This window comes from Megalobrama amblycephala, linkage group LG2 (assembly GCF_018812025.1).
Source record: "Megalobrama amblycephala isolate DHTTF-2021 linkage group LG2, ASM1881202v1, whole genome shotgun sequence".
Classification (NCBI taxonomy): Eukaryota; Metazoa; Chordata; class Actinopteri; order Cypriniformes; family Xenocyprididae; genus Megalobrama; species Megalobrama amblycephala.
In genome coordinates, this window is record NC_063045.1 from 1,933,845 (window position 1) to 1,961,491 (window position 27,647).

The 27,647-nt window shown below is 44.5% G+C and overlaps 4 protein-coding genes across 4 annotated transcripts; 1 reads left to right on the forward strand and 3 right to left on the reverse strand.

The window, feature by feature from the left end:
* Positions 1-707: 707 nt before the first annotated feature.
* Positions 708-7,844, reverse strand: fbxo42 (F-box protein 42). Its single transcript, XM_048182056.1, has 10 exons — positions 7,690-7,844; positions 6,806-7,040; positions 5,280-5,396; positions 4,898-5,032; positions 4,666-4,819; positions 4,336-4,446; positions 4,168-4,264; positions 4,034-4,090; positions 3,783-3,899; positions 708-2,087 (listed from the first exon to the last, which is right to left on the reverse strand). Exons 2-10 carry the CDS (start codon positions 7,014-7,016, stop codon positions 1,125-1,127), a joined length of 1,962 nt encoding a protein of 653 aa, XP_048038013.1. The 5' UTR covers positions 7,017-7,040; positions 7,690-7,844; the 3' UTR covers positions 708-1,124.
* A 2,283-nt stretch (positions 7,845-10,127) lies between these two features.
* On the reverse strand, positions 10,128-21,116 carry atad3 (ATPase family AAA domain containing 3). Its single transcript, XM_048182055.1, has 16 exons — positions 20,818-21,116; positions 20,573-20,649; positions 16,609-16,710; positions 16,469-16,528; positions 16,321-16,390; positions 16,071-16,236; positions 15,907-15,976; positions 15,676-15,831; positions 15,533-15,589; positions 15,325-15,450; positions 15,119-15,243; positions 14,887-14,938; positions 14,738-14,808; positions 14,491-14,658; positions 10,934-11,042; positions 10,128-10,740 (listed from the first exon to the last, which is right to left on the reverse strand). The coding sequence occupies exons 1-16, from the start codon at positions 21,089-21,091 to the stop codon at positions 10,459-10,461; spliced, it is 1,965 nt and encodes a 654-aa protein (XP_048038012.1). The 5' UTR covers positions 21,092-21,116; the 3' UTR covers positions 10,128-10,458.
* Positions 21,117-21,861: 745 nt separating this feature from the next.
* On the reverse strand, positions 21,862-23,407 carry mrpl20 (mitochondrial ribosomal protein L20). The gene is made up of 4 exons (XM_048182065.1): positions 23,186-23,407; positions 22,343-22,453; positions 22,191-22,268; positions 21,862-22,112 (listed from the first exon to the last, which is right to left on the reverse strand). Exons 1-4 carry the CDS (start codon positions 23,270-23,272, stop codon positions 21,939-21,941), a joined length of 450 nt encoding a protein of 149 aa, XP_048038022.1. The 5' UTR covers positions 23,273-23,407; the 3' UTR covers positions 21,862-21,938.
* Positions 23,408-23,722: 315 nt separating this feature from the next.
* sdhb (succinate dehydrogenase complex, subunit B, iron sulfur (Ip)) lies at positions 23,723-27,181 on the forward strand. Its single transcript, XM_048182064.1, has 8 exons — positions 23,723-23,877; positions 24,819-24,952; positions 25,025-25,110; positions 25,187-25,323; positions 25,403-25,519; positions 25,596-25,697; positions 26,711-26,833; positions 26,907-27,181. The coding sequence occupies exons 1-8, from the start codon at positions 23,815-23,817 to the stop codon at positions 26,985-26,987; spliced, it is 843 nt and encodes a 280-aa protein (XP_048038021.1). The 5' UTR covers positions 23,723-23,814; the 3' UTR covers positions 26,988-27,181.
* Positions 27,182-27,647: the final 466 nt, after the last annotated feature.

Genomic DNA, 27,647 nt, shown 5'->3' on the forward strand with positions numbered 1-27,647 from the left:
CTGAGTGGCAAGAGACGTAAATGCCGCGAAAAACACACAAAACACTACAGAAAAAAGAAGCAAATGTCGCTGCAATTCACAGAAACAGCTGAACTCCGCTCAGAGAAACGAATTTGCAGTTATCATTTTGTGTCAAAATGTTGGATTTTGAGGTAAAATCATACCGTATATATTGTATTGTTATATATTGTGTTGACAAATCATCAATTACCATCTTATATTCTGCATAATTGGTTGTTTTTAAATAAACACTGACAAAAACTATACAAGTTTTAGGGCTGGACAGTATGACGATATAACATTGATATAAGTGATTACTCGGATTTAAACCTACCTATATTGTAGTTATATAAAATATTCACAGGCAGATTTGCTTTATGTATTTCCCCGGCGTCGAAATCAGGTACACGAAACGTCAGGAAACACGATTCCTGGCTGCATGTCAATATGCATGTCATAAGGAACACTTTCGAGTCCAACCTTTAGTGTAAACCTTTTGTTTTACTCGCGTTTTCGCAGTTTCCTCTATTAAATCCAGTCATGAAGCAGGTTCTTTTGCCACTCAGTCCAGCTGAGGGAGCGCGCCGGCGGGAAAGTGACGTCGATACATACCCTCTATTGAGACGATGTTTGAGAAGCAGATCAGGTGACGTCACACGGCTTTATTCCGTTACAGTAAAGATCGTAAAAACGCACTCAACATTATATCAGAGAATTAAGACATGGAGAACTTTCTTTATTTCCGTTTACAATCCACGGTCTCATTCCCTCAACAGCACCATCGCACATACACACGTTTAATGTAAACAATGCAGGCTGAAAGAGCGGTAAAAAAGGTCCATTTCATCGGTTCGTCCTACAATCGTGTTTCCTTCAGTCAGATCAGCGTTTCTGAGGGTGAAATGCGACAGAAACAATAAAACATTCCCTTCTAGATTTCTCTCTCTCACACACACGCACACACACTTGCAGAGCACATAGCAAAAACATCATTCATTCACTCATAAATTGAAACAACAACTATGTTTGAGTGTCCTTTATATGTGTTGAGCTGTATTTTAAGGTAAATTAGTGTAAGGGCAGCAGTCGTTCCTGTCAGTGTCGCGCCGGCTCGCGTTCCTCCATTACCTCTTCGCGCGGACGAAGTACAAGGCGTTGGTTTTGGGGTAATATTTGACGTTTTGCTTTTTGTCCATGAGGCCGCCGAAGATGATGAGCTCTCCGCGCCCCTGAACCACCGTGTGCAGGCTGGTCTCCGGGGGTCCTGTGACAGCGCTGGGTGCACCGCCGCTCCCGTACACCTTCCACGACACCACGCCGTCCGACTTGGCACGAGAAATGTCCAGCAGGTACATCTGCATGGGTTTGCAGTTGAGCGACTGGTACAGCGGCTTGCCCACGTTTAGGCTCTGCGGCGGGTGGTGGCCGAGCCGGCGCGCGATCGGCGGGATGGAGTGTCCGTCGGCCGCTGCGGCCTGCGGCGGGCTGGAGGAGGCGGGAGGGGTGCCGCCGGACGCGGAAGCGGCAGGCTGGGACTGCGAGGACGAGGATGGCAGCGATGACGAGGCTTTGACGGCCTCCAGACCTCGGCGCAGGGCGGCGGGAGAAACGGCGCCCGGAGGGGTGCGCGGCGACGCGGCCTGCGGAGGAGTGTGCAGCCCGTTGGAGCTGAGCGGATCGGCGTCCCAGCTGTAGTCTGTGGGTGCGTGTGGCCGCGTGGGCGGGGACGCCACTTGGACGGGGCTGGTGCGGGGGGACGGCGACGAGCCATTGAGCAGCGGCGGGCTGTCGGGACCTCGCGAGGGCGACTGCTGCTGTGACGACGACGGACTGCCGTCCCGCGCTCGAGCCGACGCTCTCGGCCGCAGGGTTCCCCAGCGACCGTTCACACAGGGCGCCTCCTCGACCGCGCCCAGCACCACGCCTGCCGCGCCGCTGCGCACCGGAGACTGCGAGCGCAGAGAGGGCGGGTCCGGGCCCAGAGGGGCGGGTGTAGAGCTGATGGGAGACGGCCGAGAGTTGAGACTCGGGCTGAGAGGAGCTCGACCCGACGGCGCCTGAGAGAAAACCACCACACACTGACCCACCTGAGAGAGAGAGAGAGAGAGAGAGAGAGAGAGACATGAGCTAATGTGAATATTGAGGATGCAGTGATTTAAACCTAGGACTAAATTTGCTAAATTTCTGTCCATTCATTGGATGTTGAAAATGGGGCGTGGCACTCAAAAGGAGGTGGATCTGAATGTGAACTTGCAGTGGATTGTAAGAAAGGGGCGGAGTTTAAGCGGACGAGATGATTGGAGAAGTCAGTCGTTTCACTGGAAGATCAGGTTATGACATTTTGATTAAAATCACCAGATTAAAAATGAAACACATGGACAAATCGTTCACGACAATATCAAGTGGAAATAATTGAATCAATAATTAAACAGTCAAACAACAGAGAGACTTTATAGTCCAACACTAGTTCTGCAACAGACACAATTACATCATTAATTCTGATGTCCAATTATTCCGTTTTTTAAAATAAGTGTTTTTCTATGAACTAACTCTTTTAAAGGGTTAGTTCACCCCATAATGAATCTTCTGTCATTAATTACTCTCCCTCATGTGGTTCCACACCCGTAAGACCTTCATTAATCTTATGAACACAAATTAAGATATTTTTGATGAAATCAAAATTATGACTCATCCATAGACAGCAATATAATCAACACATTCAAGGTCCAGAAAGGCACTAAAGACATCGTTAAAACAGTCATGTGACTGCAGTGGTTCAACTTTAATGTTATGAAGAGATGAGAATACGTCTGTTACACAGCTGGCGCAGTGCTGCATTTCCGTGTTTATGTCAGAACGCTGACTCATTATTGGCCGGCTCCTGCATCAGTGTAACTCATGCCTCGTGCTGATCACGTGATCAGCTTCGGCCAATTCTGAGCCGGCATTCGGACGTAAACACGGAAGCTTCACTGTGTTACTGCATCACCTGCGTAAGATAATGACAGAAGAGAAGAGATTTTTGTTTTTGTGCACAAAGTATTCTCGTCTCTTCATAACATTAAGGTTGAACCACTGCAGTCACATGACTGTTTTAACGATGTCTTTAGTACCTTTCTGGACCTTGAAAGTGTTGATTATATTGCTGTCTATGGACGAGTCTCTCGGATTTCATCAAAAATATCTTAATTTGTGTTCTGAAGATGAATGAAGGTCTTACGGGTGTGGAACGACATGAGGGAGAGTAATTAATGACAGAAGATTCATTTTTGGGTGAACTAACCCTTTAAGACAAGTAACAGCCATCAAAACAGTTGGTTAATGGATGGATCAGAGAATTCTGTGAAATAAAAATCATCTTCCATTTTATAGGAAACTGTTTATCAATTAATCAATAACTAAATAAAAAAAATATACAATTAAATTCAAATCTATGACTGTTTATTCATAGGGATGCAACAATATTAAAATAATGGCAGATATAATAAGCTGATTGATAATCAATAAATGCCCATATATTGTTAAAATTCAGTATTGTTTTGTCTAAAATGAAATTAAACAATAAAAATTAATGTTTTTATATGCTGAAATTAAATAAATGTAGGCAACACAACATTGTAATGAGCTGCATGATTAATCATTTTAAGATCTGAACAGTGTTATTAAATTATTAGTGTGAATTAACTATTAAATATAACAGATGTGGTATAAAACCAGTAGCATTGATGAGTGAATAAATTTGAATCACATCTGCTTCCTCAAACACAGGAAGTCTCGCTCACCTTGCAGGCCGGATGACACCAGAGCTCGGGCGCGCCGTGATCCTCGTTCTCCACCCGCAGCTGCTGCCACGTCCAGCTGGAGGCGCTCATGTGCAGCAGCCAGGCGTCCTTCAGCAGCTGCACACACACACACACTCTTATAAATCTCTGGTTGTATGTCAACAAATATTGGATTCAATCTTTTTATCAACTTTCTGACGTGGAGCACTGATGCAGGTCGATCTCCCGCTCATTACACAGCAGATACTCACAGCGTTGGGCCCGCCGCAGCCGCCCAGAATCAGCAGCGTCTCGCTGTCGATCACGATCTGAGGGCGACACAGTGAGCGCATCAGTTTCAGAGGCATCATGGGAAGCGGCGGAGAGACTGAAGAGCGTGAGTTACCTGAGACTGGCCTCCGCGCGGGTGAGGAGACGGGCCGCTGACGGCGGGTTTGGACCAGGACCACTGCTCCAGATCCAGAAGCCACACCTCGTTACTCCTGAGACACAAACACACATCATGAAGCACGCGTGCGTCAGCTGACCGCGGCGCTCAGAGCGTCATACGTACATCTGCCGCGCGCCCAGAGAGCCTCCGAACACCACCATGGTGCTGCCGATCACCGAGGACGAGTGGCCTGCCATGGGCGGCGGCCCGTGAGTCGTCACGATGCAGTTCCACCTGCGGGACAGAAAGGGGCGGGGTTACTGCCTAAATAAATTGAGTATTTTCATTTGATTATCGAAATGTTCAAGTTTGATGAAATCAATAAATATTAAATCTTTTGATGATAAATCTGTATTAAATCAAAACACAGAACACAGGAATTGTTAAACTGTTATAGTTGAAGGATTTCAGTTGATTAGACGAATGATCATGTGACGAATCGGCGTCTCTCACCAGTTCTTGGAGGGCGAGTAGGTGTGGATCTCGTCGAAGAACCTCTCGGGCTGGTGCAGCGGGTACGGACTGGGCCGCGTCCAGCCGCCGAACAGCACCAGCAGATCTCTGTACATGACCAGCGTGGCTCCGGCTTTGGGCGACGGGTACGAGCCTGAACACAACGACACAAGAGAGAGCGTGAGCGAGTGAACGCCTCCCATCGGAGCGCTGCAGCGGGACTCTGTCTGACCTGACGCCAGCGGCCGGATCCACTCTTTGCTGTTGAGGTCCAGACGCCACAGGTCGTTGAAGGCCGCGTTACAGCTGCTCTGAGTGCAGCCGCCGAACACGTACATCGACTGATTGGAGTCGTAGTAACACGCACCTGCAGCACAACAACCTGCCGTCACTCAACCAGCATCTTCAGGAACAGTCAAAACTTCATCTTTCACAGAGAGATTCATCCCATCAGTGAGTGATTCATTAGAATGATTCAAACTGATAACTTGTGATTCATTTCGAAAGAACTGGTTCAAAAGAGTCATTTAAAAAAATACATTCTGAAGCAGTTCAGCAGATTCGCACAGTGCTGAACATCAAACTGGTGTGTGTGTGTGTGTGGCGTTACTGACTGTGCGAGAAGCGTTGTGTTATGGGTGTTCCAGGATACGGATAGGTGCGACTCTCCCACTGGATGTTTCCCTCCTGAATGGCCCGCAGGAAACCATGGTAACACTGATACGCCACACCTGAGACACACACACACACACAGAGACGGTCAGGTGTTTAGAGGGTCATTCACAGACAGGTGAGATTTCCTGCTCCTGTGTCACATGTCTGATTGACACTTAAACACATCTCAGTGTCACATGACCGTCACAGCGCATCAGCGCCACACTAAAAACATAAATACAATGATAACTATATAACTATAACTATATATATAACTATGAAAAAATAATGATAACTATTAGGGCTGGGTATTGACAATTTTCATGATTCGATTTGATATCGATTATTTTGGATGTAGTATTTCAGTTTCAGTTCATGGCAAATTTTCTAGAGGAAAAAATCTCTCACTAATGCTGTAAACGACACATGAGAGTCAGCTGGTGCTACTGTAATAATATTGAAGGTTAAATTAACTTATTTATATACAAACACTTAAATTACACTCAATGATGTTTTTATTATAAATAAAGCTTAGAATTACATAATCATATTTCTACTCCAATTCGTTTTTTGAAATATAAACATTTAAATCACGCCTGATTTATTCAAACATGCATTAAATATTGAAGAACATTAAAATTATAATAAATATGTAACAGTGCATAGCTATATTTGTCTTTCTAGAGTCACTTTTCTACCTGACTAATGAGTTTATGGTCACTGAATGTGTTTTTCTGAGGTAAATGTGACGTCACGTGACATTGAAGCTGTTTTATTGACGTCTTTCCGAGGTTGAAGCAGTGATTGAGCGATTACACGAGACATGATACGGATTTCAGTAAGTTGTACTGTATATTTTAACATACCTTCAGATGTTCATGTTTATTTCGCTGTAACTGGTATTAAAGCGGAGGAGAGGATGATCACATGCTTCTCTTTAACTGAGGCGCTAAAGCGATCTGTCACGCCACATTAAACAGCGCCAAAACGCTATTTATTTTCTGAATCTCATAATAAGATGGACGTCATTTGAAATCTGAGACTTTGCTTCATATCAAAAGTAACAAAGATTATTGTGATTTATTGGATGGGAGGAGCTACATATTCTGCTCATTCATCAACTGAAAACAGACTAGACTAATCGATTCTTGGGATTTAAGAATCGATATCGGTTCGTAAAAATGAGAATCGATTAAAATCGAGAAATCAATATTTTTTACCCAGCCCTAATAACTATAACAATAACAATATTTTTTCTGCAGTTTTGTCATCTGTCTCTTTAAATGCTCTATCTGTTTAAATCAGGGTGGATTCTGATTGGCTGTCAGTGTTTTAATCGTTCATCAGCTAAAAAAAATTGTTATGACAGTGATTCCAGTGATATCGTTCGTCTGTGTTGTTATCGTTATAGTGACTCTGCCATTATAAAACCCTCGTTATCGTTCTCGGTGTGAGCGGCCCTTGATCGTGTTCAGGGTCACCTGACCTTTGATGAGGCGGTACCACTGTTTGCACACCAGCGCGGCCGTCTTGTGCTCCTGGTAGGGCGACAGGAAGGACAGGATGTACTCCAGCACTTCCTCCGGCAGCTCGCCCATGCTGTGAGCGCTGGCCCCGCCCCCACTCGCCGGAGCCCCGCCCTCCTCTGTGTCCATGGCAACCAGGCAGCTGTCTTCACCGTCTGAGCAGCGAGACATGACGCCGTCTGTCTGTCTGCGGATCTGAGGGGAAACGTCAGAGGTCATGTGACTGATCGTCCGCACCGGTTTTAGGATTGCGAACATTTAAAACTGCTTTTCCACTATGGCATGTTTTAATAATCATCATAAATTCATCCTGTGAAAACCGTTCTGAAACCGCGTTACCATGGAAACGGTACATCAATTTTGTGATATCAACTTCAAATTTGGTCAGACAGGCTTTGATTTTCTAGCATTTATAAAGACCAAATTATTTAATAAAACAATTTTTGAATAAAATAAAAATGTTTAGTTCAGTACATTTGCTTTACAGTAAACTTAGACTTTTATAACTTTACACTTTAATTTTTAGAAGTGCTTCTGCAATAATCTCTTTAAAAAGCAAGCATTTATGAATTAAGCAGTTGTGACGGTGAACTTCATGACAGTGTCGTTTATAACAACAGAAGTGTTTCTGGATGTGTGTCAGTGTTTCCCTGATCTGATCTTCATCACAGTACAGTATAACTCCACACATTCACTCGTGCACCGCATCAGGCGTGTTTACTAGAGTAAATTCAGAGTATTTTCAGCAGCTGCTTCATTAGCTGAGCGCTAACAGCCGGTTCACTCGCGTCTAACGCTGATGATGACGCTGTGAGGGGCGCGAGACTGACGCGCGTGGATTTACCTGTCTGCTGGACGCTCTGTCCGTCTCTCGTCCGCGCGCTTCTTCTGTTTTTCTGCTGTTGTTTGTGTTTCTCTTTATCAGCTGCTCTCATGAACCTCCTCACTCCAAACATCCGCCATCTTCCTCCGCACGGGAGCGCGCACGTACACGCGTCACACGTCTCAGAGCGCGCGCGCGCGGGGCGACGTCCGTTACATTTGGGCGCGCCCGCAGTTTCTCTGAAGTAAATGTTTATTGATATATCCGTCATATATTTTAGACTTATTTTGTTTGTCTAAGGATTGATTTTTGGCCATTTGTAAGTAATACAATTTTGTGTCAATTGTCATATTCTATATGATGTTGTTAAAAATGTGAAAATGATCCAGTTTTTCTTTGACCTCTATGTCCTCAATTGTTTAAAGTAAATATTTCAACCAATAATTTAACCAAGTAAATCATTTTTACCAATGCGATTTTATTTTTAGTGGAACAATCACCGTAATGTCATGTTTATATTAATCTACTGTCGAGCGAGCTCATATGTAGCTTTAACCCCAAAGTATACCTCACTTGTTGTGTACAATTTACTTTTAATGCAGGTCGCACATGCACTTTTTTTTTTTTTTTTTGCAGTAATTAGTTTATACACAAGGTGGCGACCATGTCCTAGGGACAGTGTTGCCAAGTCCGCGGGTTGAATCGACTCAAAATAAAGTGATATTTACCCCCTGGAATGCCAGTTTTACTTGTGGAGTCCTGCCAAAAACGTGAATTTTAGGCCCCAGACCGTGATTTTTACTGTGGGACCCCGCTAAAATGCGATTGGGCAAATTTTGAGGAGCAATTGGGCAGATTTTAATGTGAAAACCTGGCAACCCTGCCTGGGGGCATTAATTCAAAAGGCAGTCAAAGAAAACCTGCATAACAGTGCTTAGCGATTTTGTCGCTAGATTTAGCGACTTCCCCGCCACTTTTCAGACTTTTTTCAAAAGCTTAGCTACAAATCTAGCAACTTCTTGCAAACCTTATCTAGATTCTGTAACTCCCACTGATCTATATTTATATTAATATAGATCAGTGGACTCACAAGTGTGACGTCATCTAGCGACATTTAGTGACAAGTTTTAGCTACATTCAACTGAAAGCAATTGCAACACTGCTGCATAAACAGAACAGACCAGAACACATGCGAGCTACAGCGACGATGGAGGCCTATATAGACGAGAGATTGTGTGAAGAGGTTAGAAAGTACCCTCATTTGTACAACTCTAGCATGAAAGAATACAAATATATTTATGTGGGTTGTAACTCATGGTGAGAGATTGCTCAAAACTGTGCATGCGTTAAACGCCTGTGTACGCGTCCAAGTGAAGTGTAGTTTGCAAGATTGTGCATTTGACTGTGTGCGTACACAAGCGGTAGCGTACCCAGGGCTTAAGAAATTCAATTCGGTGAGTCAACTCGTCCAAAACAGACCTCACTCTTACATTTAGCTTCAGAAAGTCTGAATCATTCTAGAGTCGTTTTGTTCCAAACATCACAATCTCATATGTAGATTTGGATAGTCAGATCCGTTCTAGTGCATCAGTTCATTCTAAATGGACCTCAGTCTTACCAAGCGTGCCGCACAAGTCGTGAAAAGTGAAGCAAAAGCGTCTCGATCGCCCCCAGGTGGTTGGTCCCAGTATAGGTCATAAACCCCACCCTCCTTATGAAATTTAATGGGATGTGCGACAAACTAAACAACTAAATTACACTTCAAATAATTATTTTCCAAAGACGGTTTCTGTCATTTAGTAGTTTTTATCTCACGCTGATGTAAATTCAGGTGTTCGTTTTTTAAAATAAGTTTGGTTTTAGTTGGTTATTTGATCCTATAAAAACAGGGATGTGACGACATGATTGACAGCTCCTCTGAGTGAAGTAGTCACTGAGGCACAAATGGACTTTTTCAGGATTTTCAGGAGGAGATTGGAGCATTGACTTCTACATTTTCAAAACTGCTTATTTCACGATATAATGAGTTGTTCCAAAGTAAACTGTACTAAATGATTCTGCTGGAGTGTGGGCAGGGCCTTGATAGCGTGCGACTCCACTTCCTGCTCACTACTGCGCAGACTCGGGTCCCAAAGCAGCACAAGATGTCTATGGCTCTTACATGTAGGTTTGGACAGTATGATTCATTTCAGTGATTCAGTTCGTTCTAAATGGCTCTCATCTACATACGTAGCTTTGGAAAGTCTGATTCATTCCAGTGAATCGATTCCTAAACAAACCTCACGTAGCTCAGCAAAGCCTGGCTCATCTTTGTGAATTGGTTCATTCGGACAGTTCTTGTAAATGAACAGATTCCGCATGTCTTGTTTTGTAGCACTACTTCTTGGACTCTGTATTATTGCTTTAATTATATTAAATATATATGTATGTAAATAATTTATAACCAAATATCATGTGCATATTGTTAGTCAAGTTTATGCATTTGCAGATACATTTCACCAAAACGTCTTACATTACATTCAAGTTAAACATTTCTGAATCAGTTCGTGTTGATTGAGTCAACAGGCAGACAAAAACATGGTTCAACTCAAACTCGAACAGACGTAAGAAATGAATGTTGCTTTACTGTCAGACATAAAAACAGTTTCCATCTGATTTCATGAAGTTGTTTCCAGTCTCTGTGATCACTGACAGTGAAGTAAACATCAGCCACCGACACAAACACAGACGCAGTTACTGCGGTTTTAATCATTCCTTCTACTAACACATGATCGCGACTCTAAACGAGCGTTAAACAGGAGTCCCGTCAGGTTTGCTCTGTTCTGATGTCTTCCTGCTGTCCTCCTGCACTTCCTGCAGAGGGCTGAGCACTTCCTGTGCCTTCAGCGCTGGTGTGAAGCCCGTCTTCATGCCTTTAGTGGGTGTTTCTGGTGCCGGTCGGCCCTCGTTGTCCAGAACTCCTTCTCCATGAAGCCAGTCCATCTTCTGCCGGTGCTGCCGGATGGCCTCGTCCACACGGGCGTCGATCATGGCCTCAGTCAAGACCCCGTCCTCGGACGCGTATGCCGCCGCCTGACACACACAGACACACACACACACACACACATACATATTACCATGAGCCTCTGTGGGACATCAGTTCTATTTGTACTTAAGTTATAAAGATGATGATTTTAATCATATTGAATTCAGTTCAACTAATACAAATCCAAAATGAATTAAAGTTTATCATTTCATGTTTAGAGTTGCTGAACGAGGAACTGACCTGCCATGCGACTCCGAGTTTAGAGATTTCTCGTCCAGACATGCCGTCCACACGCTTCGCAATCTCTGAACACTTCAGCCCGTAATCGAACGGAGCCAGCTTCAGCCGCCTGCACACAACCAACCAATCAATCAATCAATCAATCAATCAAATCAACCTCATTATGCCACATTTCATAAAGAATTTATAACCCAATTGTGTAAAAATGTCTGAATCAGTGTTGTTAGTGTAAACTAAAACTAGAACTGTAAAAATGAACTTTAATTGAAATAAAGCTAAAATACAACATTAATTAAAGTGTTAAGTGTGTGTATGAGAGAGTGTGTGTGTGTTCAGTGTGTGTGTTCAGTGTCAGTGCGTTCAGTGTTCAGTGTGTGTTCAGTGTGTGTATGTTCAGTGCAAGCGTGTTCAGCGTGTGAGTGTGTTCAGTGTGTGAGTGTTCAGTGTGTGAGTGTGTTCAGTGTGTGAGTGTGTTCAGTGCGAGTGTGTTCAGTGTGTGAGTGTGTTCAGTGTGTGAGTGTGTTCAGTGTGTGAGTGTGTTCAGTGCGAGTGTGTTCAGTGTGTGAGTGTGTTCAGTGCGAGTGTGTTCAGTGTGTGAGTGTGTTCAGTGTGTGAGTGTGTTCAGTGTGTGAGTGTGTTCAGTGTGTGAGTGTGTTCAGTGCGAGTGTGTTCAGTGTGTGAGTGTTCAGTGCGAGTGTGTTCAGTGTGTGTTCAGTCTGTGTGTATGTTCAGTGCGAGAGTTCAGTGCAAGCGTGTTCAGTGCATGAGTGTGTTCAGTGTGTGAGTGTGTTCAGTGCGAGTGTGTTCAGTGCGAGTGTGTTCAGTGTGTGAGTGTGTTCAGTGCGAGTGTGTTCAGTCTGTGTGTATGTTCAGTGCGAGAGTTCAGTGCAAGCGTGTTCAGTGCATGAGTGTGTTCAGTGTGTGAGTGTTCAGTGCAAGCGTGTTCAGTGCGTGAGTGTGTTCAGCGTGAGTGTGTTCAGTGTGTGTATGTTCAGTGCAAGCGTGTTCAGTGTGTGTGTGTGTTCAGTGCATGAGTGTTCAGTGCGAGTGTGTTCAGTGTGTGTATGTTCAGTGCAAGCGTGTTCAGTGTGTGTGTGTGTTCAGTGCATGAGTGTTCAGGGCAAGCGTGTTCAGTGCGTGAGTGTGTTCAGCGCAAGTGTGTTCAGTGCAAGTGTGTTCAGTGCAAGAGTTCAGTGCAAGCGTGTTCAGTGTGTGAGTGTGTTCAGCGCAAGTGTGTTCAGCGCAAGTGTGTTCAGTGCAAGAGTTCAGTGCAAGCGTGTTCAGTGCGTGAGTGTGTTCAGCGCAAGTGTGTTCAGCGCAAGTGTGTTCAGTGCAAGAGTTCAGTGCAAGCGTGTTCAGTGTGTGTGTGTTCAGTGCGAGAGTGTTCAGTGTGTGTGTTCAGGGCAAGCGTGTTCAGTGCAAGTGTGTTCAGTGCAAGAGTTCAGTGCAAGCGTGTTCAGCGCAAGTGTGTTCAGTGCAAGAGTTCAGTGCGAGTGTGTTCAGTGCGAGTGTGTTCAGTGTGTGTATGTTCAGTGTGTGTGTTCAGTGCGAGAGTGTTCAGTGTGTGTGTTCAGCGCAAGTGTGTTCAGTGCAAGCGTGTTCAGTGTGTGTATGTTCAGTGCGAGAGTTCAGTGCAAGCGTGTTCAGTGTGTGTATGTTCAGTGCGAGAGTTCAGTGCAAGTGTGTTCAGTGTGTGTATGTTCAGTGCAAGCGTGTTCAGTGTGTGTGTGTGTTCAGTGCGAGAGTGTCCAGTGCGAGTGTGTTCAGTGCAAGAGTTCAGTGTGTGTGTGTTCAGTGCGAGTGTGTTCAGTGCGAGTGTGTTCAGTGTGTGTGTGTTCAGTGCGAGTGTGTTCAGTGCGAGTGTGTTCAGTGCGAGTGTGTTCAGTGCGAGTGTGTTCAGTGCGAGTGTGTTCAGTGTGAGTGTGTTCAGCGCAAGAGTTCAGTGTGTGTGTGTTCAGTGCAAGCGTGTTCAGTGTGTGTGTGTGTTCAGTGCGAGAGTGTCCAGTGCGAGTGTGTTCAGTGCAAGAGTTCAGTGTGTGTGTGTTCAGTGCGAGTGTGTTCAGTGCGAGTGTGTTCAGTGTGTGTGTGTTCAGTGCGAGTGTGTTCAGTGTGTGTGTGTTCAGTGCGAGTGTGTTCAGTGCGAGTGTGTTCAGTGCGAGTGTGTTCAGTGCGAGTGTGTTCAGTGCGAGTGTGTTCAGTGTGTGTGTGTGTTCAGTGCGAGAGTGTCCAGTGCGAGTGTGTTCAGTGCAAGAGTTCAGTGTGTGTGTGTTCAGTGCGAGTGTGTTCAGTGCGAGTGTGTTCAGTGCGAGTGTGTTCAGTGTGAGTGTGTTCAGTGCGAGTGTGTTCAGTGTGTGTGTGTGTTCAGTGCGAGAGTGTCCAGTGCGAGTGTGTTCAGTGCAAGAGTTCAGTGTGTGTGTGTTCAGTGCGAGTGTGTTCAGTGTGTGTGTGTGTTCAGTGCGAGAGTGTTCAGTGTGTGTATGTTCAGTGCAAGCGTGTTCAGTGTGTGTGTGTGTTCAGTGCGAGAGTGTCCAGTGCGAGTGTGTTCAGTGCAAGAGTTCAGTGTGTGTGTGTTCAGTGCGAGTGTGTTCAGTGCGAGTGTGTTCAGTGTGTGTGTGTTCAGTGCGAGTGTGTTCAGTGTGTGTGTGTTCAGTGCGAGTGTGTTCAGTGCGAGTGTGTTCAGTGCGAGTGTGTTCAGTGCGAGTGTGTTCAGTGTGAGTGTGTTCAGCGCAAGAGTTCAGTGTGAGTGTGTTCAGTGCGAGTGTGTTCAGTGCGAGTGTGTTCAGTGCGAGTGTGTTCAGTGTGAGTGTGTTCAGCGCAAGTGTGTTCAGCGCAAGAGTTCAGTGTGTGTGTGTTCAGTGCGAGTGTGTTCAGTGCGAGTGTGTTCAGTGTGAGTGTGTTCAGCGCAAGAGTTCAGTGTGTGTGTGTTCAGTGCGAGTGTGTTCAGTGCGAGTGTGTTCAGCGCAAGTGTGTTCAGTGCAAGAGTTCAGTGCGAGTGTGTTCAGTGCGAGTGTGTTCAGTGCGAGTGTGTTCAGTGCGAGTGTGTTCAGTGCGAGTGTGTTCAGTGCGAGTGTGTTCAGTGCATGTTCAGTGCAAGCGTGTTCAGTGCGAGTGTGTTCAGCGCAAGTGTGTTCAGTGCGAGTGTGTTCAGTGCGAGTGTGTTCAGTGCGAGTGTGTTCAGTGCGAGTGTGTTCAGTGCGAGTGTGTTCAGTGTGTGTGTGTGTTCAGTGCGAGTGTTCTGTGAGTGTGTTCAGTGCATGAGTGTTCAGGGCAAGCGTGTTCAGTGTGAGTGTGTTCAGCGCAAGTGTGTTCAGTGCAAGAGTTCAGTGCGAGTGTGTTCAGCGCAAGTGTGTTCAGTGCAAGAGTTCAGTGCAAGCGTGTTCAGTGTGTGTGTGTTCAGTGCGAGAGTGTTCAGTGTGTGTGTTCAGCGCAAGTGTGTTCAGTGCGAGAGTTCAGTGCAAGCGTGTTCAGTGTGTGTATGTTCAGTGCGAGAGTTCAGTGCAAGTGTGTTCAGTGCATGAGTGTGTTCAGTGTATGAGTGTGTTCAGTGTGTGTCTCACTGGCGTCCTCCAGTGGCCGGCTCCAGCACGTATCGGTCGAAGTACAGCCGCACAAGTCTCTCTCTCTCTTCGGGTCCCGGCAGCATGAAATTCACGATCTCGTCAATTCGGTCGTTTATGGCCCAATCAAACTGCTCAGGCTGATTACTGGCCAACACCAGCATAAACCTGCAAACACACACACACAATCAACACACCAGCAAGAGACAGACGGGTGTGTGTCAGACAGACAGACAGGTGCATTTACTTGTTACTCTGTTCTCCGGTGCGGTACAGGAATGCGTTTAGAGTCGCGCGCAGATCCTCGCTGATCTTCTCCTGAAACACACACACACACACGTCAGCTGATGCGGTGACACACACGCGTAAACACACAGTGAACACACAATGACTCACAGTGGATCTCTTGCGCAGGAATGCATCGGCTTCATCCACAAACAACAGCAGCCTGAAACACACAACAGCACAATTCAACACATGATCATTACTGCAATTTGTATAATTACATACTATAACTTTGTAAATGTTTACATTTAATATAAAGAATAAAATTATATTATCATTTTGAGCGGCAAATACAATTTCTGATGATTATTCAGCGAATTATGTGACAAGCGGAGCGTCTCACCCGCGGCGGCTGGTTCCGGCCCAGTCGAACACCTTGTGCATCGCCGTCACTCCGTCACGCCCCATCGGAGCCACGTCTCCCCCGGTCATGATGGCGTAATCCATCCCAGAATGCATCGCTAGCTTCTGCTCACAGCCAATCAGACACAGTTAGATGCACCGCTGCCGTGACGATGATACAAACGCGCGTGAGTGCGAGTGCGTTACCTTAGCGAAGAGTGTCTTCCCCGTCCCCGGCGGGCCGTACATGAGGATGTTCCGGTACAGTCCGCGGTTCTGTCGGGTGTTCCTGGTGGCGATGGCGATGTCGCGCACACGCTCCTCCAAAGACGGCTGCAGAGAAACAGGAAGAGACACACGTTTCTCACCGCGCACATGTTCGCTAACAGGAAGTGAACGATGCGCAAACACTCACGCTGAGGACGACTCCCTCCAGCGCGTCCTGCGCTTTACTCTTCAAACGCTTTGCCATCTGAAACACACAAACACGTTAGCACCGCAACACACCTCACTTCCTGTCTGCGCAGGAAGAGCTCATCCTACACATTCCTGTCATACCTTGATTGGGTGTTTGAGGGCTTCCCCCACCGTGATTCGAGAAGTTTCTCGTACTAACGAAGGCTTTCCTAGCCGAGCCTCAATGTAGCGTCCCGCCACAGCCGTCGCGTTACGTGCCGAGTAAACGCCCACCGCCAGCAGCGTCAGTCCCGCCACCTACAGGAGCAGATGGAGTGTGAGCCACGGTCTGACACGGGCGTCTTGAGACGCAAGAGACACACGGGTGCTTACCGTAGCTGTGACTTTATCCCAGTCGGATATGAACGTGCGGAAACCTTCTCCGAACACGGCGCCTGCCGTCCTGAAGCACGCAAACACAACAATGTTAATTAAGCCATATATTTGTATATATATTATTTAAGTAAATATTGTAGTAATATATGAAGTAATATTACCGTATGGACTCCAGTACGGTTTGTCTGTGTTCGGCCGCCTTCAGTCGGATCTGTTCGCGGATGATATCAGCGTTCTCTCTCTCCACGCGGGCGCGAGCTTTAGACTCCGCCTCCACGCGCAGCATCTCGTTCTTGTGCCGCAGATCCATCTCGTGCTCGATGGTCGCTTCAGGAACAAATACCAATTAACGTTCACATTATGAAGAAAAACACTGATTTCTTTAGGATAACGTCACGAGTGCTGACTCACCTCTCCTCATGGCTTCCTGTTTCTGCACAGACTCTTCCTGTTTGCGCAGGTTCTCCTCATTTAGAATTTGCTGTGGAAGAACAGAACGACGTCGAGATGTTAGAGTCACATGTCTGAATCAAGAGCGAGTGAATTTGAGGACACGAACCTGCTGTCGGAGCTGGTCGTCGTACCGCTGCCGCGCCAGTTTGTCCTGATACTGAGCTCTCTGTGGACGGAAACATTCATCATCATCATCATCATCATGAATCTGCTGCTCAAACGCTCGTGATCAGTCTGACGTCTCACCGCCTGGTGCTGTTTGGTCTCCTCGTTCAGCGTCTTCCTGCGTTCTTCACCCTGAACGCGGATCTGCTCACCCTTCAGCTGCTCCACGGCCGCCTCGTACTCCTGAACGACAATAATAACAAAAGATTCAAACCAAACAGTGTGTGGAGAAACCATATAAACCACACAAACAGACGATAACTGTAACAATAAAAATATTACTATCCACGCTAGTAAACAATAACTATAACAATAACTACATTAGCATCCACACCAATGACAATAACTGTTACGATAACTATATTAGCATCCACACCAGTGGACGGTAACTGTAACGATAACTATATTAGCATCCATACTAGGGCTGGGCGATATATCGCATGCGATTGTCACGTGCATTTCGTCAGTAAAGCTGGTTCCCTGATTACCGCTAAATCGCCATCACCTGCTTTCAAATGGGGCGGCATTTAATAGACAGAGCCGTAGTCTCGTTATCACTGATAAGCTACGCAATATCGCGTTCATATCGCAGATTAATCGCCTTCGATAATGAGGGCGATATTGCGTGGCTTTTCAGTGATCTACGGCTCTGTCTATTAAATGCCGCTCCATTTGAAAGCAGGTGATGGCGATTTAGCGGTAATCAGGGAACCGGCTTTACTGACGAAATGCGCATGACAATCTCATGCGATATATCGCCCAGCCCTAATCCATACCAGCGAACGATAGCTGTAACAATAACTATATTAGCGTCCACACCAGCGAACGATAACTATATTAACGTCCACACCAATGACGGTAACTATAACGATAACTATATTAGCATCTACACCAGTGGACGATAACCGTAACGATAACTAAATTAGCGTCCACACCAATGACAATAACTGTAACGATAACTATATTAGCATCCATACCAGCGAACGATAGCTGTAACAATAACTATATTATCATCCATACCAACAAACGATAACTATATTAACGTCCACACTAATGACGATAACTATAACGATAACTATATTAGCATCTACACCAGCGGACGATAACTATAACAATAACTATATTAACGTCCACACCAATGACGATAACTATAATGATAACTATATTAGCATCTACACCAGTGGACGATAACTATAACAATAACTAAATTAGCGTCCACACCAATGACAATAACTAACGATAGCTATATTAGCGTCCACACCAGCAGACGATAACTATAACGATAACTATATTAGCGTCCACACCAGTGGACGATAACTGTAACGATAACTATATTAACGTCCACACTAATAACGATAACTATATTAGCATCTACACCAGCGGACGATAACTATAACAATAACTATATTGCCGTCCACACCAATGACAATAACTATAACGATAACTATATTAGCATCTACACCAGCGGACGATAACTATAACAATAACTATATTAGCGTCCACACCAGTGGACGATAACTGTAACGATAACTGTAACTGTAACGATAACTATATTAGCATCCATACCAGCGAACGATAGCTGTAACAATAACTATATTATCGTCCATACCAACAAACGATAACTATATTAACGTCCACACTAATGACGATAACTTTAACGATAACTATATTAGCATCTACACCAGCGGACGATAACTATAACAATAACTAAATTAGCGTCCACACCAATGACAATAACTAACGATAGCTATATTAGCGTCCACACCAGCAGACGATAACTATAACGATAACTATATTAGCGTCCACACCAGCGGACGATAACTGTAACGATAACTATATTAACGTCCACACCAATGACAATAACTAACGATAGCTATATTAGCGTCCACACCAGCAGACGATAACTATAACGATAACTATATTAGCGTCCACACCAGCGGACGATAACTGTAACGATAACTATATTAACGTCCACACTAATGACGATAACTATAACGATAACTATATTAGCATCTACACCAGCGGACGATAACTATAACAATAACTATATTAGCATCTACACCAGTGGACGATAACCGTAACGATAACTATATTTAGCGTCCATACCAGCGAACGATAACTATAACAATAACTATATAACAGTAGAATACAGCAAGTTTAGTCTTTTTCACAGACCTGTATGAACAAAGTAGGGCTTGCTCCAGCCTGAGGTCGACATCCAACTCCGCCCACTTCCAAGTGTGACATCAAAAGCCACGCCCACGCCCAAAACATCACCTCATGACTAGTGATCGACCGATATTGATTTTTTATAACCGATACCGATAACGATTATTTGCATGTTTATGTACCCGATAACCGATATGCAGAACCGATATTTATTTACTGTTATACTTCTGTTTTTGACAATTATTACAACACAAATGAGCTGAACAAACCATTTTATTTATAACAATCACTCCCTCCTTGCATACAAAAAAAAAAACTTTATATTTATACACAAATAAATAGAGGGGTCTGAGTCCAAAAAATTAAAGTGCAATTAACTAAATAATGGTTATGTAGTAAATCAAATGATTATATAATCTAGGGTGTTTAAACGAGATAATCTTGCCAAAAATTTCATGCAGTGGCCGTGCTTGAGGCTTCCTGATCATCAACCCATTCAGGTGCTGAGCAATATGAACGAACTTTTTTTTCCGAGACTATATAAAGTTAAACAGCACTTGTCAGTTGGCATTTTATGATCTAAATTTAATCTAACGTTAAATCATGAAATGCCAACTGACAAAGTGCTGTTTGACTATAACTTAATCAACCGCGATCGCGCATGGAGATAATAAATAATTAATTTCCACAAAGCGGTAGGCTATATTTATATGTGTATTAGCGAAATAATTGTTATGTAGTAAATGATAATATAATCTAGGGTGTTTAAACAAGATAATCTTGTCAAAAGTTTCATTCAGTGGCCGTGCTTAAGCCTCCTGATCATCCGTCAGTTGCTAAGCAATATGAACGAACTTTTTCTTCTAGACTAATGGTGAGCAAATACAACAGATAGAGAATTAAATTCAGCGCTTTTATTTTCAACATGCACTCATTCATGTCTGTTTTATTTAAGTCATGTAAAGTTACGTCTTTATTGGGGCAGGACATGACGAATTACACTACGTGACTCAATGAGTTCGTCTCAATTGTTTAGAAACATGCTGCATAAATTAACTATATCAGGAATTTATGTCTCAGATCTCATTTGTGCATATCTGTTATGTTAAATAAAGTTGATTAATTAAAGCAAACCAAGTAGAACATATACTTTACCTGTGCACTGAGTTGTTGTTGACTGATCTCCTCAGACGCCCGGGCTGCAATGGCGGAAATCTCAAAACGGCCACAAGATGGCGCCGTAAATCGGCTAATCCGATATTACAAAACCGATACCCGATTATGGAAAAATGCTTAAATATCGGGAAAAATATCGGTAAACAGATACATCGGTCGATCACTACTCATGACTCCACACTAAACCACTTCACCAGTAATCCCGCCCTGCAGGTCATTTCATTGGTTACAGTGATGGTTAGGTTTAGGAATCCATAGGTTTGATGGAGACGGATCGGAGCTGCGCAGACCCGATCTGCGTATGATATTAAAGTTCCGCGAGTGCGTTTGGAGAGCAGACGACTCCTTACGGATCTGAATCGCTCTCACGGTACTTTGACATCATACGCAGATCGGTCTGTGCAGTGCTGATGCATCTCATTGGTGTATGCAATCAGTGCTATGATTGACATGACCAATAAAATCTTAAGAATCGGCTGCAGGATGGCATGGGCGTGGCTTCTGACATCACACCAGAATGTGGGCGGAGTTGGATGTCGCTCTTGTGTGAACGCTTCTTGTGGGATTGTTTTGACAATGTTGTCATCAGTATGTGAAAGACTTTTCCTCTTTTTTTTTTGTACATCATTGTTGAGTAAATGTACCCTTTGAATTAGAATATATTATTAATCTTTATCGCTGTATGTGAACATTATAATACCTTCATTTTGCTCTGATGCTCCATCTGGACGGTCTGCTCCTGCATGCGCGCGAGATCCAGCGCCTCTTTGGCATGACCTGCGGTCACAGGGGTCAAACCTCATTAACAGCATCATTGTAGTACAGTCACACTGCGTGACCTTTGACCTAATACCCTTCATATGCTTGTGGCATCTCAACTCCTCCGTTATAATGAATTAAGCGGCGCGCGTCGCGTCAGAAACGCGGCTCGGTTCTGGTACTCACGGGATCGGTCCAGATCTTTGGCCGCCTGCGCCGCGCGCTCCAGCCCCGTCGGGTCGAAGTTGCTCCATTTGTCCTTGGGTTTATCACCAGAACCAGAACCGGAGCCGCCGGGCGGAGGAGGAGGAGGAGCGGGCGGAACCGGGCCCTCCGGCGGAGCGCCACTCTGACCTTTATTGAGCCCGAACAGCCACGACATGATCCGCTGACAGACACAGAACCACCGGGTACAGACAGACTTCCACTCCACACGAGTGTCACGCCGCGCTCTGCGCATGCGCCCTGCTCCTCACGCGCAGCCGCTCTGCGCTGATTGGCCGATGCGCGCGTCCTTCCAGAAGGTCAGAGAGGAAGCCACGCCTCCCTCACTGCATACGGCGGCCGAAAGATGCCTGAAAGCATCTGCGCGAGTCTTGCGTCAGTTTTCATCGTCACATGCGTTCAATAATAGAGAGAAATTATAAAACATTTGCTATGAATTATGCAAGTGATGACGCATAATAATCATAAATACAGATTTATTTTATAACAATACATCAGACACGTGAGTTGTTGTTGTTCCTCTCAAGAAAGATGGGGTAAACAATAAATATAAGCGAATACATAATAAGGGCTTAAGAATAAACAATAACACTACAGTGTTACACGATAGAGTATGAATAATAAGAAACAATACGCAATAAGAATAATAAAATAAGAAATATTTCCATTTATAAGTGATGTGTAAAGTATTAATGTGTGTAAACGGCTTAGAATGATGAAGAAACTTGTCTTTATTTTTTTTCTTAACATCAGTCATATTTTCAGATAATTTTTGTACTTATTTTAAATGTAATAAAAGTTTAGTAATCGACACACACTTGACTTAACGAGTCAAACCACATTATAATATAACAAGGCTTATATGGAGACATTTCATAATTTCTCATGCAAACTGATTTTCCCAAAGATGAAATGTTTATGTTATGAAGGATCTGAGAAGATTGAAAGTGTTCTGTATGATTCTAATATAGGTGGAGTTTCATTATAAACACAACACAGCAGCCATTACAGGAAAATGTTTTATTGGTATTCATAAACACACACAAACAACACTTATTTACAGGAACACATGGATTGGTCGGTCAGGACAGCTGTGTGATGCGGGAGAAAACCCCCGGCGGCTCGTTCCCGTCGCCCAGCGCGGCTCTGAACCCCTCCTGCTGGCGCGCACGCGCGAGTTTGGCCAGCGCGAGGAAAGAGCGCGGCTCTGTGATTGACAGGTCGCACAGCACACGCCTGTTCAGCTGGACGCTGCTCTGTGAGGGACAAACACAGGTATTTAACCGCCATCGCGCGCGGACAGTGATGAATCAGAAGCACGCATGCGCACTGACCTTCAGCAGGTTGTGAACGAGCGCGGGATACTTCATGTGGTGCTCTCTGGAGGCCGCGGCGATGCGCGAGATCCACAGCTGCGGCACAGACAGGTCATGAGTGATTGACAGGTGTGATGCGCATGCGTCTGAAAGAAAGGTGTGTTCTCTACCTGTCGCATATTGCGTCGTTTGGCTTTTCGCGCTTTGCTGGCGTAAATGAACGCTCTGCGGACTGCGCGCACCGCCAGACTGTAGCAGCGGTTCTTCCTGCCGCGGAAATGCTGGAAAACACAAAAATCGGAATAACGTTCACTTTATTTCACTGAACACAGAAGAATCGGGGGTGACTCGGAACATTCTTTTAAAGTTACGATCAAACGTTCCAGTAACATTAATAGAACGTTCATTCATAGTTATCTGGTCTTTAATAATGTTCTCAAAACGTTAGCACAAAAACATACATCGTTCATGGAACGTTTCTGAACAGTGTTCTGGGTAATGCATTACAAGTAACGCGAGTTATGTAATCGGATTACTTTTTCAAGTAACTAGTAAAGTAACGCATTACTTCAGGCTTATATTCAATTCACTTTTGGTGTGAAATGGCCTTGCCAAAAATATAACTTTTTTGTTGTTATAAAAACAAACACACAGTAACGTAACATTACTTTCCATAAAAAGTAACTAAGTAATGTGATTAGTTACTTTTTTATGGAGTAACGCGGTATTGTAATGCATTACTTTTAAAAGTAACACTGTTGTTTCAGAACGTTCAGAGAACATTCAAAAGTAACGTTCCCATAATGTCTGAAGAATGATACAATGTAAAGATTCCTTAACCTTCACATAACCAAAAAGAAACGTTTTTAAAACATTTAATAAACTGAACATTCAGAAAACGTTTTCATAACTTAGCAAATAACATTTCTGTTAGCTGGGAGATATAATAACTCTCACAGTTATGATCTGAGCAACTATAATAAAGATGGACAGATATTCCTCCATCATCTCACCCGCGCGTTCTTCAGGAGCTCCTGGACTTTCCAGTACCGGTCCGGTCCGCGGTTCCGGATCCAGCAGGAGAGCGTGAGGAACACCATGATGATCAATCAGACAGATCGATCTGATAACTGACTGAAGATGAATGTCAACTGATTTTACATGTGTGACCTCTCTCTCGTGCGCTCGCTGTTTGCCGGCACCGGTGACGCGACGTCATATCCGGGGCCTCGTCAGCGTGCGAAAATAAAAGTCTTATAAAAGCTCAAAGTTTATTTAAAAAATACTAATATTATACAAATATTATTATTATATAATCGCTATGAATTAAAATATACGATAATTAAGAATTATGAATGAGACAACACACCATGTTTTTCACTGTGCTATAATGTGCGGTTAATAATTTTTACATTTACACTGAGTAAAACAAGCAGGAATTCATATAAAGCGATCTACAATCATCGTTATATCACTCGCGGGCTGTGTTTCAAAACTTAGTGATCTCGCCTGCCTAGTACACATCATGTGTGCTCATTACAGACGCAGTGCTGTCTCGATAGGCAGCTGCGCGCGCTTATTGAGGCGCGGCCCCAGTGCATTGTGGGCTGCTGGAGGAGCGCAGGGTCAGATTGTCGCGATCATGGCTGCTGTGTGTTTCTCCTTGAGCCGCTGCTGCGCTGCCGTTCACCGACCCGCGATCACGGTGAGCAACATCACCTCACGCTCATCAGCGCTGGATCTGATCGAGCATATCTGATGATCGATAGAGTTTGAGATCAGATCAGAGTCTGTAGAGTTACAAACACGGGAGTTCTGTAGAGATTAACATTGTTTTATAAAGATGAGGGAACCTTTATTGTGATTAATGTTGTCGTGTGAATATGAAATGATAAGGTGTGAGCACTTATGATGTTACATATTTCATATTTTATCCATTTATGCTGCTGTGTGTGAGTGCTGTCGATGTTAATAACGCTTAATTTATTAATTAACGCTTCCTCACAGTTACTGATTAAACTCTCTCAGGCGTTTAATTAAATAAAACTCATTCAGTTCATTAGTGATCGATGTTTTAATTAGGAGTGTTTCATGTTTACTGTGTTTGGTAACAATGTCAGTGATGTAATCAGAGTGTAATTCCGTCTGTGGACACTAGAGGTCAGACCAGCATCAACTTAAAGGATTAGTTCACTTCAGAATTCACATTTCCTGATAATTTACTCTCCTCCATGTCATCCAAGATGTTCATGTCTTTCTTTCTTCAGTGGAAAAGAAATGAAGGAAATCATTCCAGGATTTTTCTCCATATAGTGGACTTCACTGGGGTTCAACGGGTTGAAAGTCCAAATGTCAGTTTCAGTGCAGCTTCAAAGAGCTCTACATGATCCCAGACGAGGAATAAGAGTCTTATCTAGAGAAACCATCGGACATTTTCTAAAACTGAAACTGACATTTGGACCTTCAACCGTTTGGAGTCAATTGAAGTCCACTATATGGAGAAAAATCCTGGAGTGTTTTCCTCAATTTCTTTTCAACCGAAGAAAGAAAGACATGAACATCTTGGATGACATGGGGGTGAGTAAATTATCAGGAAACTTTAATTTGAAACTGAACTAATCCTCTAAAGTGTTTTCTGTTCTCCAGGCGGTGCGGTTCGCGCAGACAGCGGCGGCGCCGGCGGCTCAGCCCAGAATCAAGAAGTTCCAGATCTACCGCTGGGATCCAGACACCGTCGGAGACAAACCTCGCATGCAGACGTACGAGGTGGACCTGAACACGTAAGTCGAGCCGTCCGCGCGTGACTCCAGAGTCCGTGTGTCTGTCGACTGAGCGTGTGTTGTGTCCCTCAGCTGCGGGCCGATGGTTCTGGACGCTCTCATCAAGATCAAGAACGAGATGGACGGCACGCTGACCTTCAGACGCTCCTGCAGAGAGGGTGAGGAGATAACCCGTCGCGTTTGAACTCGTTCTGGTGTGTTTCGGTTCTGATCCGGTTCTGATCTGGTCTGCAGGAATCTGTGGATCGTGCGCCATGAACATCAACGGTGGAAACACGCTGGCGTGTCTGAACAAAATCGACAGCAACACCAGCAAAGTGACGAAGATCTACCCGCTGCCGCACATGTATGTGGTGAAAGACCTGGTGCCCGTGAGTATCCGAACCGCTCCGTGTGTTTCTGTCCGTGTGTCCGTCTGTGTGTGTGTGAGACGCTGTGTGTGTCCTGCAGGACATGAGCAACTTCTACGCTCAGTATAAATCCATCGAGCCGTACCTGAAGAAGAAGGACGAGTCCAAACAGGGGCAGGAGCAGTACCTGCAGAGCGTGGAGGACCGGGAGAAGCTGGTAGGGTGAACGCATCGACACACACACACACGTGTGCAGGAGTGTGTCCGTGTTCTCACGTGTCCGTCTCTGTCAGGACGGCCTGTACGAGTGTATCCTGTGCGCCTGCTGCAGCACCAGCTGTCCCAGCTACTGGTGGAACGGAGACAAGTATCTGGGCCCGGCCGTCCTCATGCAGGTGAGAGATCGCCTTCGTCGCTTTCGCTGTTCTTCTTTAAGACCGGATGGAGCGCCGGCGCTCCCACTTGCGTGTCTCTCTTTAAGAGCCAATAAAAACTGAATCCATATAGGTAGCACAAAAATTCTTTTTGCATACAAAACAAGAGACTTTACATGCTCAGATCAAGCCTCCAACATGCTCCTGTTGTGCTGCTTTCACCCTCTAATGAGTCTGAGTAATATGCGTTTACACCAAAAACAGCACAGCCGCTAACTGAATACAAATATGTATATTTCACGTGCTCATAACTTCAGGAAAAATGCACAGATCATACAGGAGAATATTTAAAGCAGATTCTCACGATTAGAATGAACCCAGAATCAACATAATATACTGCGTTGATCACAAGATATTACTCACGGAATGATTTAACACACTTGTGAAAGATGCAGTGTGTATCCAATGTTCCCGGACCCATCCATGTTCGTTTTCCAACGTGGAATAACACAAAATAGGTATTATTTTAAATCTTTTTTAATGCAGCTAACCATTTTGAAATACTCCTAACGAGTGCTGAGAAGTGCCTCTAAACCGGAGTTTACCGCCCGTTGGCGCCACCTGGCTGCGGAAAAAATGAATAACAATTTATACTTTATGCTATCACCACAAAATTTGAACCAGATGCAGCTCACATGTAGGAGAGCATCACCAAAAAATAAATTTTATCCGATCTTATTGCGTTCCTGAGTTATTCCATGTCAAATAATAAAAAAAGAAAAATTATTTTAAAAATGTTTATATATTTTTTGTCTTTTCTCAGCATGAAAATGTAATTCATATTTTCTTAAAATCTAAAAAGTGTTCTATCAAATGATACCTACCTTTTGACTCTCTTTGCTACAGTTTTGCAGTTATGAGTCTTTACTTTTGTGTGTCGCTCAGAAAAAAACCCTCTAAAAAAAGCCTTCAGGTCTTAAAGGGTTAAAACTGACCTACCTTGGCAACCGTGTGGTTTTGTGTTTGTGTCGCAGGCGTACCGCTGGATGATCGACTCGCGCGATGACTTCACCGAGGAGAGGCTCTCCAAACTCCAGGACCCGTTCTCTCTGTACCGCTGTCACACCATCATGAACTGCACCAGAACCTGCCCGAAGGTAAACCGCACTGAGCTCAGGAGACGTCTGACCGGCGGAGGTTTGTTTCTGATCAGAGTTTCTCGTCCCGCAGGGTTTGAATCCAGGCAAAGCCATCGCTGAGATCAAGAAGATGATGGCCACGTACAAGGAGAAGAAAGCGGCATCGGCGTAAACGTCTCGTGTTCAAACCGAAGATGTACAGACCAGCTCTCGCACACCTAGACACTCTCGACAGGACAAAGATCATGTGATCTGTTCATCACTCCATAAACAGACACGTGTGTATGTCGTTTCAGAGACGCTTGAGACTCGTTTTATCTGGAGATCTCGCTGTATATTAAATAAATACATGCTTATAGTTCACAATGTTCTGTGTTTTTACTGACTTGATCTGAAAACACGTCTATCAAACACTGAAACGTCTCCTCATTCGGACTCTTATTCTGATGATCGAATGATAAATAAAGTGAAGATCAACTCAACACAAGAGGAAGTATGGAGTAAACGCTAAGATTTGAGCTTCATCTTGGTCTAATTTCCAGCTTTTAAAACGATTAAAGGTGAAAGATTCATGTCTTTTACTGTACAGTACAACTCATACATCCACAAACATTAAAGTAAAAATACAGCCACAATTTGTGTTTGTCTTCTAGCTGTTCCAACTAAAATAAAGCAGGTTTATATGGCGTTATTTTACTGTCTAATGTCGAGAGCACATTATTGTGACGCGAGAGCATATCAATGTAATGCGCGAGCGCAAATCTGTCCGCTCGCGCGCGGATATCCTTTGCTCTTGCGCAAATCTGTCCGCTCGCGCGCGGATTTCCTCTGC